Source organism: Sceloporus undulatus, chromosome 1 (genome assembly GCF_019175285.1).
Source record: "Sceloporus undulatus isolate JIND9_A2432 ecotype Alabama chromosome 1, SceUnd_v1.1, whole genome shotgun sequence".
NCBI classification, from domain to species: Eukaryota; Metazoa; Chordata; class Lepidosauria; order Squamata; family Phrynosomatidae; genus Sceloporus; species Sceloporus undulatus.
Window position 1 is genome coordinate 127,325,804 of NC_056522.1, and position 15,363 is coordinate 127,341,166.

General features: G+C 37.8%; 1 protein-coding gene across 1 annotated transcript in view; it reads right to left on the minus strand.

The window, feature by feature from the left end:
* Nucleotides 1-15,363, minus strand: part of RIMS1 (regulating synaptic membrane exocytosis 1) — a 336,871-nt gene that overhangs the window by 82,670 nt on the left and 238,838 nt on the right. Inside the window, 4 exon segments of the mRNA XM_042475735.1 lie at nucleotides 2,140-2,252; nucleotides 4,058-4,243; nucleotides 10,554-10,625; nucleotides 13,991-14,071. Of these exon segments, the coding sequence (XP_042331669.1) occupies nucleotides 2,140-2,252; nucleotides 4,058-4,243; nucleotides 10,554-10,625; nucleotides 13,991-14,071 (452 nt within the window).

The window sequence follows — 15,363 nt, forward strand, 5'->3', positions numbered from 1 at the left end:
AATAACAGAAGACCGATGCATAATTCTGCCATCACCTTTTCATATATGTCTCAATGAAACTCTGCATAATACATTCATATTGTTTCACACTAAAATTATTGAAGAATTAAAGCCTAATAAATATATTTATATTTCTTCTTGATTTTAATATGGGCCAGCTGCTGTATAATGTATAGAATCTATATCCAAGGCTTTCTTGAAGTCCCAGTCCCCTCAACCATGTGTATATTTCTCAATTTCTATACTTTTACCATGCATACATCCATCTGTTACAAACAGTAACAGCTACTGAAATTGGTCAGATGTTTGGTGTCTTTTTTCTCTTGGAATGATTGATTATGAAGAACCATCTCTCATCTGCAAAGATATCTCAGGAACACATCTGGAAAATTCTGTGCTGCTCTATTGAGACCAGTGGAGATACTTGTTTGTTTGAAACCACAGTGTTCTACTCTGGAGACCCCATCACTGCTGGTTACCTAGTTACAGGATTTCTACACAGGGCAATGTAATGCCAGAACAAATACACTTAACCCCAATTTATATATCCAGTTGGGTTAGCGATGGATTGATAAGAACAACATACAGCAGAAAAACTTACCAAGCCATTCAAAGTAATTATAAAATAAAAACACTTCCATATTTCAACAAGTGATTGTACCTACAGAAAACTAACATTTGTAGTTCAAAGTCTTTTTCTAGTTATAATACTGTGTGTTTACTAGGCATGCAGGGCAAACAGGAATTGACTGACCATGGTGAATGTGTGGAGGCACCTACTTTACCACCAGCTGTAAAGATGCTCCATATGAATAACAGCTTTTCCCAGAATAAGCCCATCTTTTAACAACAGACAGTCAGAACTGTCAGACACCAGTCAGGAAATCTTCTCTCATGTTCACCTGATTAAATTTTTTACCAACATGGAATATGTTAAATTAAGGGCATTTATGCTTTTTTTCTTGATTACTGAAACCAATCTAATTTTCCAGGTTTATTGTTTAAAACAGATGATCAAAGTTACCGTTGCATCAGTATCATTTGAAATGAGATGTTATTATTATAACTTATTATCCAATCATTCATATATATATATATATATATATATATATATATATATATATATATATATGAGAAAGACTCTTCACACCCATGAAAATTTTTCTACAAAACACTTTTACCCCACCCAGGAGAAATTACATATGATTAGCAGCTCTGAGTCCCAGTTCTGGGAAAAGAGCGGGATGCAAATAAATACAACAACAACAATAACAATCTCTTCCCTTCCTCATTCTCTTGCACAGTTTCCATACTAGTGACATTCATAAAAAGTACAACCGGATGAATGGCAATGTATCTTTTTTTTTTAAAAAATGAGATCTTATTTCACAAAAATAATGAAACAAGAAGAGCAAATATCTTATGCATCAAAATCATAAGCATACGATAGAAAATACATACATGAAAATAAATGTATGGAATGAGAAACAATTTTCTAACGTATCATACATATTTAGTAATTCTTCAATAATTAATTCATACTTGTTGGATAATACCTACAATCCAGTATCTCCCAACCACCTCAGATATTTACAGTAATGTGTTGCTCATGATTCCCTCCTGTTTTCCTTGGTAACAGATTATTTCCCCCCACCTTTGCACTTGATCTTTGACATGCTCAGAAAGGGATATTGTTAACATTGTTCACATTCCTGTCAGCAAATTACAATAGGTCAGGTCCAGCTCACAAAACGAAATTAATGATAAATGAATAAACATGATACAGTAAGCTTTATTATCTTAACTTGCCTTTTGCCAAGAATGCATGAGATCACAAGAAACTAGAATCATCTGCACAAAAAGGTTTTAACGTGCTTGCATGAGCAAGAAACACAAGATATACTTCTTAAATGAAGCTATGGTATAATCAAATGCCCAGTGCTAGCTTCCAGTCCACTTTTGTATGATAGCATTGCTTTATTGGTAGAAAGTAATAAAGCATGGATGATTCAATAAAGAATTGTTTTATCTGTAGAAACTAATAAAGCACTGATAAACAAGATCAAGGTATTTTTGTAAAGGAGACGGAGGGAAGAAAACAAACCTAAGATTTTGAACTATAAGCTTGTTATTTGATACCTTGCTCTATACTGCCACTCCTGACAGGAACTTGTGGAAGCTGTCTTCCCCTACGGCTGCTGAAAGGTGTGTCTGCTGGAGACGACTGCATGGGACTTCCTGGTTGGTGCATTCTGCAGGCAGAATTAAGATTAAATGGGATGATGTAACAAAACAGCTGTGCCAATGAGATATTATAAGCTCCCAATGAAATACCATTGTTAAAATGTCTACAAAATGGACAGTAAAGACTTTAACTTTGCACATATGTCACAAGCTATTAATATCTTTTCCCTTCAGAACCTACTCCTTTCAATCTAAGTGTTAAGCAGTTGCTTTTGATTCATCAGACTTGAAATAATCCAAAACACCCAACTACAGATACATTAATCACTGGAACCAATATAATCATCTACATATGCATGAATACAGAACACAATATTATTTTTATTCAGATGGCTGGTCTACTCCATCTAAAGATGGATAAAAATAATTAAAACAATAGCATGTGTGTGCAAGTGATATACACATACACACACATGCACATATGTGTCCTCACACCACACTCTTCGTGATTTCCTTCTCTAAAACATAAACACAAGAATAGTTTGGCAGTCCTACCAATAGAATTTAAAATCTATTCCCAAGTATGTCCAATGAAATGTAAACTTTTCCAGCCAATTAGAGGCATTCAAACACTTTCCAATATATTACCAGTATAAAATTACCTGTAAGAAAAATTTCACAGAACGAGACAATATTGTACAGTAAAACTATTGCAAATCAAGATTCAGAGTATGTTCACACATCACTAACTGTAACATCCCTGTGAGGATTTTAGTATGTTCTTTTTGCTTTGTGTGCATTTTCTTGCATGTGTATACTTCTTCTTTTGACACATGGCTTGAGAGAATTAAATTAGTATTGCTCTCTTTAGTGTTTCCAGGAAATTGCATAGCTATCACAACAAGTATCTGCAAGTATCTCTAGACTGTATCACTGAAGATTACTACATTGAATTGATCAAGCATAGCTAAAGAAAGGGTAAGTCAATAAAATCTATAATTTGTTTCTGTTCCCCTGGCCCAGGAAAAATTCTTGGCCTATTCCTCTTCCCTCCCTCTATATATGATACCCTATCCATATCATACTGTGAACACTTGATATCTGCTGTGGCTTGGTTCCAGGACCCTCATAGATACCATAATCTGTGGATACTCAAGTCCCATTGTATACTATTGGTTAGCAAAAACAGTAGCAATAGCAAGTACATTTCTATACCGCTTCTCAGCACACTTAAGCACTCTCTAAGAGGTTTACAATGTGTAATCCAAATGCCCCCAACAAGATGGATACTCATTTTTCCAACCTATGAAAGGATGGAAGGCTGAGTGGTATCCATCATATAAAACTGCAAAATCATGGTTTGCTTTTGAATTTAAAAAAATCAAGTCGTGGATGGTTGAATCAGTGGATACAGAATCTGTGGATACAGAGGGCCAACGATAACAAGAAAGCTAGAATTTTTTTGTGATTTTAATCTTTATACCTAGTATGAAGAAAATGCATGATGTGAGAACACACCCTTTGTTAAAACTGAACAAGTTTTTGTATTGCTGCAATTTTTAAAAAAAAAAAGAAAAAAGAAATATTTGGAAAACTTTTATATGAATGCATAACACAACAAAACAATGGGAAGACAAAACACAAGCATATAGAACTACTGTGGTAAGCTCCTTTTTATGATTTCAACAATCCAGGTAGCAGAGAAAGACTGAGCAGAGGATATGAGAAAAGTGTAGATAATCAGGGGAGGAAAACAGATTGTATTGGAGTGCCAGAATGAGTGAATGCACTGTATGTACTCCAGAAGGTACACCACCATGTTAACATCTGGGAGGTGGAAAACAAATGTGGTGGCTATACATTTAATAGCAACCTTGTCAGAAGTGGAGAAGGTGGTGCCGACCCTCCAGGAGTTAGGTGATGTACAGAACATAATGGTCTGATACTAGAATGCTCACTCGACCTTGAGCGAGTGTGATGTTTCCCCCTAGTAATGACTGGCTGATCACTGATTCTTGGGGTTGGAAGTCCCCTTCTAGAAACACAAGGCAGTAGAACCCTAAAACATTAGGGCCAAAAAGAAATATTGATTCAGTCATTAGGTGCATATAAGTTTCACTCACTCACATGCATGCATACACCATCTGTACTAACATCGATAGTTTTCTGACTCAAAAATATTTCTTAATATTCATAAATCTGCATTGCAAATTATCACAGAGCCAGTTTATTATTATCTACACAGATAGAGGTTTGAAATTTTGGAGCTGTTAAAAGAACCGAGATAACTAACACCAAAATTCCTCCAAGTTAAAATAAGCCAATACATTCCTTGTGAATCTCAAAAGACATATTATTAAAGTATTATTAATTAGCAAAAAGAAGACATCTAAGCCTCTTGTTGGGATGAATAATGATGTATTTGCTAAATCCACTTTTGGTCTTGCTAAATCCAATTTTGAATATTGGCCTTTAGGTCATGCTGGTGACTGCTATGGGTGAACATGGTATAGTCCTTCGAAAACATGTTCTCTGATCAACTGCACTACTGGATTCTGGCCACAACGTGTAAACAAGCTTATCTACAGCATGGCTTCACATAACATCATTCCTGATTGTTGTTGCTACTTACCTGGGAAACCAGATTCATATACTGCCAGAAGTACCCATATGCCACAGTTTCCACAATCAAGGAGAAGGAACACATATGACAGCAATAGGTTTGTAACTTGCCAGGAGCCTACAGGTAACTAGCTCTGTCTCCAAGCAGTTACAGGCAAGCCACTGTATAGCCTTGAAGCCACAACTGAGTGGTAGAAGGCTGTTCATTTTCATCCATAGCTTTGTCCACTTTGGAGCAATATGTTCTATATACAAGCTATTTCAGCTTAAATAAGTATATTCAGGAGGTAAGGCCTTTTCCATCATAGAATAAATGAGATAGGAGAAAAACTCCCAATGAAACATAGTATCACTATGCTTGATGAGTTTCTGGTTTACTATACTGATTTCAATCAACTTAGTGAAATAGCTATATTACAGTAAAATAATGCTAGACTTTCACACTTGTGCAGTGAGTATGTAAGTAATAGTAGGGGGGGGGGAACCAAGGCTTGTATGAGTACCTCAGTGTTTGCTTGATATTAGCAGTATAAATAAACAGGATATTTTATAATGCTTATTCTTTCATATTGGAAAGAATAAGCATTATAAACACCCCCTGAACTTATGCTTTGCTTCCAGTAGATGGCTCACTATTCTAGTCAAAACTATTGCCAATTGTAAAATCTAAAGCTGCTGCCACAATGCGCAATTAATGCAGTTTGACATTTCTTTAACTGTCATGGCTCCATGCTATGGAATCATGGGATTCATAGTTCATTGTGGCACCAGAGCTCTCTGACAAAGAAGGCGAAATATCCCACAAAACTACAAATCCTAGAGTTCCACAGCACTGAGCCACAGGTAAAGCAGTATCAATTCTGCATTGTAAATGCAGCTTAAGTTATTGTTTGACAAAGAAAAAGCCTTCTCCTCCAGGAACCACAGATGTGGTGTTAGATGGCTGGGAGAGGTCCAGAGAGGGAGAAGGAAAGGCTGGCAGTGGGGTGGGATGAAAGTTTTAACATTGGATAATGCCAACAAGGCATTTTAACAAAGATAGGTTCAGCAGAATAATACAGTTGAGTATATAATAAAATACTATATATGTAATGTAGCTGTAAATAAATCACATGAAATGAATTTATATTCATATTAGTGTTTTTAGCCTTTAGTTTGTAATTTCCTCCATTTTTCTTGAATGGCCTACATTTTGGTACCTTGTCCTCCTTTGTGGTTATGACATTGGTCACTCTGTCCTAGATTCATTTTTTACTGCAATAGGCCCACTCCCATAGCCATTCAATTGCTGATGGGCAACTGGTGGGATCAGAGAAGCATAGCCAGAAGCAGATTGAGGGCATCTCCTACCAAGTTCTGCTGGGATCCCTTGGAGGTCTCTCAGAAAATGATGTCCTTGGTCTGCATATGGCTATTGAAACATTGACCCAAAACACACAGGGGCCAAAGGAAGTGGCTTCCAGATGCATTGGAGGTGTGCCATTTATACGATGTACATCTCCAACATGGCCAGAAGCCACATCAAGGACATGCTCCAGTTCTTTAGACAGGAGCAAAAAGGAGCCAGGATAATCCAGCTCTTGGATGTATGGTTTGGGTCTGGTGGCGGCGGTCAGCTTTTGGAGAGGGCTGTGTGGCTGCTGCAGACCCGATCCACTTCTGGTTGGAGCAGCCTCAGGCCGCACTTTCGTGACTATCTGCTTCACCCCACAGACACTTTTCTACTTTCCCTATTCTCTACTAGTAATGCAATAGCCAAGGTGGGAAGCTATCACAGCAAAATGGAAGCGAGAGAATACCAACCTCTTCAATAACAAAAACAAATCCCACATACACAAGCATAGGGCAGACCTACTCTTGTGTATGTCACTGGCTTATCTCTGCTAGACTTTGGTGGGTTGGGTTGGAAGGCCCTCCTCACTATATTATTATCACATGATCTTTTCAAGTCAAGCTTTCCTTAATTTATTAAGGAAAACCAAAAGGGACTCTGATTAACCACATCTTTACTGACCTTAGGTTCATAGTTAGAAACTGCATTCTAACTACTGGTCTAATAAGCATGCAAAGAGATCTCTTAGAATCTTGGAGACTAACAGAAAGAAAGATGCACGAGCTTTTGTAGACTTGACTCTACTTCTTCAGACGCCTTGCATGCTGATTTTCCAGACTAACACAGCTATGGCCTGTTACAGACTGCCCAAATAAAGCTGCTTCGGGTCTCTTTGGAGGTATGCTGTTTAAATGATTCATGCATCCTAAGAATCCGGAAGCTGCACCAAAGCTGCACTCCAGTGCTTAGGAATGGAGTGTGGCTTTGGCGCAACCTCCGGTCTCTTAGGACCCATGCATCATTTAAATAGCATACCTCCAAAGAGACCCGAAGCAGCTTTATTTTGGCAGTCTGTAACAGGCCTATGTCTTTAAATACAGTACAGGAATAATTGACACATTTAAATTAAATAGTTTAAAGTTACAAAGTAATTAGGAGAAGATAATTAAATGGTTACACTGAAAACAACTGTTATGCCCTCCTAATACAGCATAACCTGAATAAATACTAGTATTAACTTGTATTTTCTGTCTTTCACAAATCTTTCAAAAACTGAAATCCACAACATCATTGCTAACAACAACAGGTTTGTGTTTATTTTTGCCAAAGTATATGATAACAGAAGATGCATCTAACCAGCTGGAGGAACAGTAAGAAGATATAAGGATAAATTCAATGTTCTCTGCCTAAAAAGGGGGCAGTTGGCTTTGCACAGTACAGGAACAGCCTGAATTTCAAGGGAAGTTACCTTCTTTTTGCTAATGGAGTTGAAACTTTATTATATGCCTTTTCTTGCTCTTTGTCCCTCGTTTCCACATGGCCAAGAAGGTGAGTGGCCTCTGCCTACATCAATATCCCTCTACTCTAGGCCATCTTAATTGTTAACAGAAATAACATTTGAGACAGATCTAGGCTTGTGACTCCAAGAGCATCATGTTTCTTCATCATTTTAATATGGTGCTATGGTATATCATGCATTTATACTTTCATCAGAAGCTAAAATGTCATCCTTAGGAACTAGATTTAACAATACTGGCTTAACCTTAATGTTCAAATTATGAAATAATCCATATAAGAATGCAGTGCTCTGAGACTACAAAGGGTACAAAATCAAGGCTGCCATCGTATACCAACATTTGTCTGACGCTAAGTACCATCGAGAAGTAAAATCCAGTGCACATCTGTTCAGAAGTAAGTGTCTCTAAGTTCAATTAGATCAGGGGTAAAAATCATGAAGGCATCAAGTTGTTGTGGGACTGTAACTCCCCGTTTTCCTCATCATTGGCTGTGATTATTAGGATTGTAAGAACTTAAAATGTAGCACTGAGAAGGCTATTTAATTCTTACTGCTAAATTAGACTAGCTGCAATGTATATGTATGTGAAAGTAAATCCTTGGACACTTAAAATGTAAAAACATATTTTAGCATTTCATCAGAGTAATATTGATTGAATGAACATACAAATAAACAAATAAAGCATGTGAGATACCATCAGCCAGGGAATAGTGGTTTGCTTATAACCCTGCTCTTAGCTTTCCCACTTCAACTCATGCATTTAATTTATATTCTTCTTCCAGGACATGTTACCTGGAACAAGTCTGAGAGAGGTTTCAAAATTGTGTCAGGAAAGTGGAATAAGGGAAGGACAACACTGCTATTAAGTAGTGCTTTAGTCCATAATTGTACACATGTCTCCTTAGACGTAAGTATCAATGAAGTCATTGTGGCTTTCCCCTCAGTAAAATAGTATTTGATTCCAATCTCAATTCCTAAAATGTAAGATGCCATAGATCTATCCGCTTACAAAGCTCAATGTCTAGTAAAGAAATTAATTCCCTTAACACTGAGGGCAGAAAACTAAAGCTGTACACAATCTTTAATTTGCTGCAGCCCTGAGAACCAGGGCTTATTTATCTCTTAGATTTAATTAGATGCTCTTAAAGACCTTCTTTTCCTATACAGTTATCCCTCCATATTTGTGGCTTTGATATTTGCAGATTTGATTATTCACGGATTTGATTAATATATTCTCTCTAGGAATATCTAGGTCCTCCAGTGCAACTCTATGGGCAACTTTAACTAAAAGTTGCACTGAAGGACCTCTACTAGGTCTTTGTAGCTCCTCCAGCACCATTCTATGGTCAGTGTAGGTTTGACATTGACCACAGAGTTGCACTGGAATACCTAGAGAGTCCTAGGCCCATTACAGACGGGCACGAAAGTACGCGCAGAGCGCGTACAAGGTTTAGAAAGGGGCGGTGCTTCTGCACCCCCTAACCCTAGTGCGTGCTCTGCGCGCACAAAATGGCAGCGGCCGTTCCGCACGGCCGCTGCCATGAGGACGTCACAACCGCGCCGCCTCTATACGGGGCGGTGTGGACGTGACGTCCTCGCTCCGCACCAGGGCGCATAATGCACCCTTTCCGCGGAGCAGGAAGGAGCTCCGTTTTGGAGCTCCTTCCTGGTTTGGTCCACTGGGCGCAGCCTTCAGACGGCTGCGCCCAGTGGACCAAAGGAGAAAGGAGCCAAGCGGCCCCTTTCTCCTCCTCCCCACCACCGCGGGGTGTCCTTGGGGCTTGAAGCCCTAGGGACACCCCTTTTCAGGCTGCGGGGAAGGGGCCTTTTGCCGCTTCCCCGCAGCCCAAAAAGCGGCGGATCGGGGCCTCAGTGGCTGCCGCTCTGGATGCTGAGGCCCAGATACAGCAGGGAAAGGGGCAGGTGCAGCCCGCCCCAAAGAGGAGGTCTGTAACCCGCCCTAGAGAGGTATCCTCTCAGGTAAAAACATGGTGTTTTTGTTATTTGCAGTTTTTACACATTCACGGGGATTAAACATATATAAAATGAAATAGAGCATGCATAATTCTTACTGCTAAAATAAACTTGTAGAGTTCATTTTCCCCAAGGGCCAGGGGAAAATGCTTACTTCTTACACAGGTGAGGCATCCTAGGACTGGTGCAATATACCTCCTCACCACTCATTTCCACCTTTTAAAATGATTTTTGCCAGCACATTCGCTGCAGAATGCAGATGCTCCCAAGATTTCCAGGGTCATCTTATTCTTTGACACTGCACTTTGAAGACAGGCATAAAGGAAATTATTGTTGGCCAAATGGGCCTGGATACCATCTCTTGTAGGACTGCTATGAGTAAAGAAGGATCAGTAACCATCAGATGCCCCATTTTGTGTGAATGGAAGTGGTTTCCAGTAGCACAAAAACCACCATCAGATACAACCCATCCTTATATTTTGTTGTTTCTTGCTACATTTCCTATTGTTTCCTTTACCCTCATTTTTTGATCAATATATCATTACTTTCCCAAATTAACGTGAATTTTTACTCGTGCAAAAAAAGCTTCCCTCATGGCTTTAGGATACTGTTAATCTTTCTTTCTTTCTTTCTTTCTCACAATTAAGGTCACAATAAAGTCCATCCAGACTTTCAGCAGCAGCAAAAGGATCAGTAGAGCCATGCATTGGATTTATCTCTATACCATAAGTTTATTGTATGTTAGAACACCATTATCAGGGAAAAGGCAGAATATAAATTACATAAATGAGTAATAGGTTTTCACATCTTTATGATAAACAACTATTAGCCAGTGTTTAAAATGGGGGTATGTACACAATTTGAACATGCATCTAAATTAATCTTGAAGCACATGACTGTTGCATACTGTAGAATCAGTCCTACCTTTCTGTTTCTGATGCAGAGCCTTTCCTAGACTGTTTTTGGCTGCTATATCTTTCCACTTTTCTGGAATGCCTGTGGAATGAGATGCCAAAAAATAAAAAAAATGAAAAAGAAAAGAAAAGAAAGAAAGCAATCCAGGAATTAAATTGAATATTTCAAGCAAAACAGCTGGCAGATGGAAGTGTCAAAACTAGGTTTTATGAATGGCTAGTGAATATAGGCTTTGAATAAACCCTACCCACTTCCAGTCATGGCACAGAAAGCTTTGCTATGGACAGAAACAGAAAGATAAATGACTCAGCCTCCTTGATACTGGCCATTTCCAGCCCTTTTGAAGCCATTCATTCCTGAGTGTCAACCATTGGTGGCTGGGGTAGTGCTGATGGGTGTGGGGTGGTGGTGGTTGCTCATGCTGCTAGTTCAAAATGAGGTGCCATTCATCCCTAATTCAGATTAAAAGCAGCCTCTGGTGCCAAAAAAACTGTAGACTCCACTCCATAGTAGAATTTTTCACTTTTCATTGAAGATAAAATCTTGCCATAAGCATCTGGTAAGAATTGATATTGCTCTGGGTTTGAAAGTAATGGATTGCCTTTGTATCATATTTTCAAAGAAAACAAATACGGATAACACTGTCCACTTAAATATTAAATATAACCACGTGAATGTGACAAAATCTTCTTTCCTTGTTTTAATCAGTTCAATGCATTTAAATACACATGCAACCATAGATTACTCAATTGGATTTTAAAAAAAATCAAGTTGAAATTCAAAAGGGGTTGGACCAATACTTTTCAGTATTTATACCAAACACTACAAGATATTAAGATTGCAAAATTCCAGAAGAATGCATCATTGAATGCCTGCATACAAAGTGCCTAAAAAGCTTAAAAAGTTGCTCTTTGATTATCTTGTTAGCTGACCACCCCAATCAACTGAGGCCTCATCTTCACATGCCAGAATATTCCATGGTGCTCCAAATTCCCCCAAATTGTGCCTCTTATCTGCTCTTTTGCTGTGGGTTTTGCTTTGCAAAGTGAACAACGGGTGGCTGCCTTCCCATGCAGTCCCTATTCATCATCCAGTGCTGCTGCGAAGTTGGAAGAAGGGGCCCAGACATGTTATCAAAGCTGGGATACTTGTTCTGACCTCAGAGTGATTCATGCTCACAGAAGCAGTGCCAGGCAGCTTGCAGGAACTGCCCACTGTCACTGTGGAGAGTCAAAAACCCATAACCCATTCTGACCTCATAGTGATGTGCACCCATAGCAGTGGTACCAGGCTGCTTACAGGAACTGTGTGGGAAGGCAGCTACCCACTGTTGCTGTGGAGAGAGCCAAAAACCCACAGCAAGAGGTGAGCGATTTAAATATGGGTTGGGGGAGGAAGCCCTGAATCAAACATGGATGTCATAAAGACAGTATCCAATTTGGGGTTTTGGTCAATCTAAACAGGACTTGGCCAATCTCAGGTTGAATTCAGGGGAGGTTGTCCATGGAGACAATCCCAGAGAGGCTTTCTGGTACAGTACACATTTTAGCATCACTGGTTAAACAAGACAACCATGCTTTTCACAGAATTTACAAATGCATAGTGCTTCTTAGACATGGGGCCCGAAATGACCACTCAAGTTTCATGAGCTTTACAAAGCTGAGCTCAAAGTAATGAAAACAGTCTGATGGTTTTGGGGAATCAGTTCCAAGTTACTCAATGTGAAACACTGAAAGTCTAACCACATATTGGTTTTAATATGCCATGTATCTTTGCTACTCAAATGGCAAAATGGGAGTGCTAGGCAGAAGATGAAATCCAACTAATAGAAATAATATTTGTCTCGAAATAGTTTCAGTACACTGGACAGCTCCTTGAACATTTCATTCATGACATATAAGACCAGCTACTGCTTCCTAGTTATTATCATGCTATTTATATTGCTAAGTCTCTTGTGACTAGTTGTAATAGATATGAATCCAAGTCTAAATAGTTCATTTTTGTTTGAATAACAACAATTCTGGATTTTATTTTATTAAAAATAGCATTATTTAGGCACCAGAGGTTCTTCATTGGGTACAGATATCCAGAACAACTTTGTCACAAGTCCAAGCTTCAGAATGATGGTTGATGAAAGCTTGCAAAATCTTTGAATAACCAATTTGAATCAAAGAAACATAAGCTTATTTTATGTCTATTTGAGCATCTGGTTACTAGAGACAGACTATGAGATCGCACGAGAAGTATATATGTGTTAGTATTATTATAGGTCTAATATGCAAGTTAAGGCTCCATGTGAAGAAATAGTCCAATACCTATAATGCCATTTCTGGGAAAAACATTGTAATAACCAAGATCTTAAGTCTTGCTATCCCTGTTCTCCACTCACCAGCAGGCAAAAACATTTCTCTCGACACAGACTTTTAATATGTAATCAGAGAGGCTTCTTACTGGAATGGTTGCTTTTGTGTTTCTAATGGTTTTATATTTTTAACTTAGTAGTAGCATGTTTTCATTATTTAAATTTTTAACTTGTTATATTAATGTGATGTTTTAAATGGTGTTTTAAAACTGTACTGTTTTAAAGTATCTTTTGTGAGCTGCCTTGGGTCTACTCTAGAAGAAAGGTCGCACAGAAAGAAAATGATAGATAAATAAATAAATAATGCCAATTGCGATTCACATTCCTACATTCCTGGAAATGGTTTCACCTGGCTACTGACTTGACTAGGATGTTTCCTGATGGGCTGTTCCCTCTATGTGACTAGAAGCTAACTGCTCAGCAAATAATACATGACTAACTACTGATAAATTCTTGTCTTCCATGGTAGTTCCATTTTGTTTTATATACAGTAGTCTTAACCTGTTTCCCCCACTTGCAGACTGAAATTGTTTGGTGGGGGGCTTTCTTTACAGATCCTTGGAACATAACCTAATGACTTTTAATCCATGTAGCTTTGCTCAGAAGATGTTGATATTAGTGGATTGCATTCTCTTGTACCCATTTCCCATTGGCTCCTGCTGAATCCAAAATAGTTCTTTGGGCAGTTGTATCACCACTTCACTCAGTAGCTATGACAATAATTCATTGGCTTTATGTGCTCTATATATTCTTGGTAATGTAATAAAACATTCATGAACTCAAATTACCAAACTCCCCAACCCCACTCATAAAATTCCACTGTAGTTACTGAAATTCCAAGTATCCTACTGCTCTTTCTAAAAGGAGAATCCAACTACAAAATCAAACTTATAGTGATAATTTAATGAGTATTTAAAATACATTAATGTGCATATTAAAGTAAGTGGGCAATGATGCTGAATAAGATAAAAATGGCACAAAGGTTTATAATAATGTTATAATTGTAATAATATTATAATAATGGTTTATAATACTATTTGATACTTTACACACATCAAGTTTCAAGATAATTTAGCAAGGATACCTCTGTGTTTCTTCTGGATTAGCACTTAGGAAGTTTAAAGTATCTTGTTTTGGAATGCATGACTCCAGCGGTGTTGTTGCTCTTCACAAGTTTTGGAAACATGGAAGTGAAAGTTCAACAGAATGGATAAAAACAGATAGAAAGAGAGAGATGGTCACATGCAGTGAAAATGGAGGCATGCAGTCAAGATATTTTCCATGACCTACAAACAATACCAATATCACATCCAAGGAACATTTCTGAAATCTCCTTTTCAGTGTTTCAGAAAGAGAAGTTTAAACAAAATCTGTGATGTAACAATAACAACACAAAACATTAATAAAGGCTCAAGACAAAAAAATACATTCTCTGATACAGGGTCTTCTATTCCATTTCTGGAAAGCCTTCCTCAGAAACATCTGCTTGGTACCTATTTCAGTACAAAGGATAGCCAAGCAACTATCTCCTAGAAAGCTGGCTGAGACATTCTAGGAATTATAATTTTAAAAAATAAAATAAAAACCTTCACTATATTTTAATGCCTTTTTGTCCTTTGCACCAGGCAAAGACCTTTTAATTTTCACAGGCTTTTCAAATTCAGTGTATTTGTGTTATCTTGGTATGTTTCAAAGTGGTTTTAATTCTGTAGAAAAATTGTTGATCATCCCTGTTGTGATTTTAATCTTTGCTTTCTTATTCGTTTCATTCTTTGATTGCACCTCTTCTACTTTATATATGTATGTATGCAGTTTTCGACTGCTGACAGTTTACATTTTGTATTGTCACCCAGCACTGAAATTTAAAATCCTACATGGTTAAAATCCAGGCTACCTGAAGCATCATATTCTTCCATATCAGCCTGCCTGGTCTCTGAGATATTCAGGCGAGGATCTTCTCTCGTTGCCACCACCATCACAGCTGCATCTGGTGGAGGTATGAGAGATTGCCTTCTCCATGGCTACTCTTTGGCTCACTTGTAACATCCTCTATAGAGAAACTAGGTTGGTTGCCATGTGTTGTCCTTCCATAGGGAGGGAAATATTTTTTTTATTCCAACAGACTTCAGGGAATTGTTTTTATGGGGAAAAAAAGACTTCTAACAGTGCATTGAAATATTCTTAATTGGTATCTTAAAACACACACACCACTAATGGATGTGTAATTTTTAATGTTGTAGTTTAACCACATTTCAATGGTTTTCAGTGTTTTTATCTATACTATATTTGTTTTAATTTCATAAGCACTCTGACAGTCAGTTTTTGGAGAAAGGGTGGGATAATAAAAATAAATAAATACATGCATATTTAAGATAGGAAAAATGTGTTACTCTCTCACTGGATACTAAATAATAATAATAATAATAATAATAATAATAATAATAATAATAATAATAA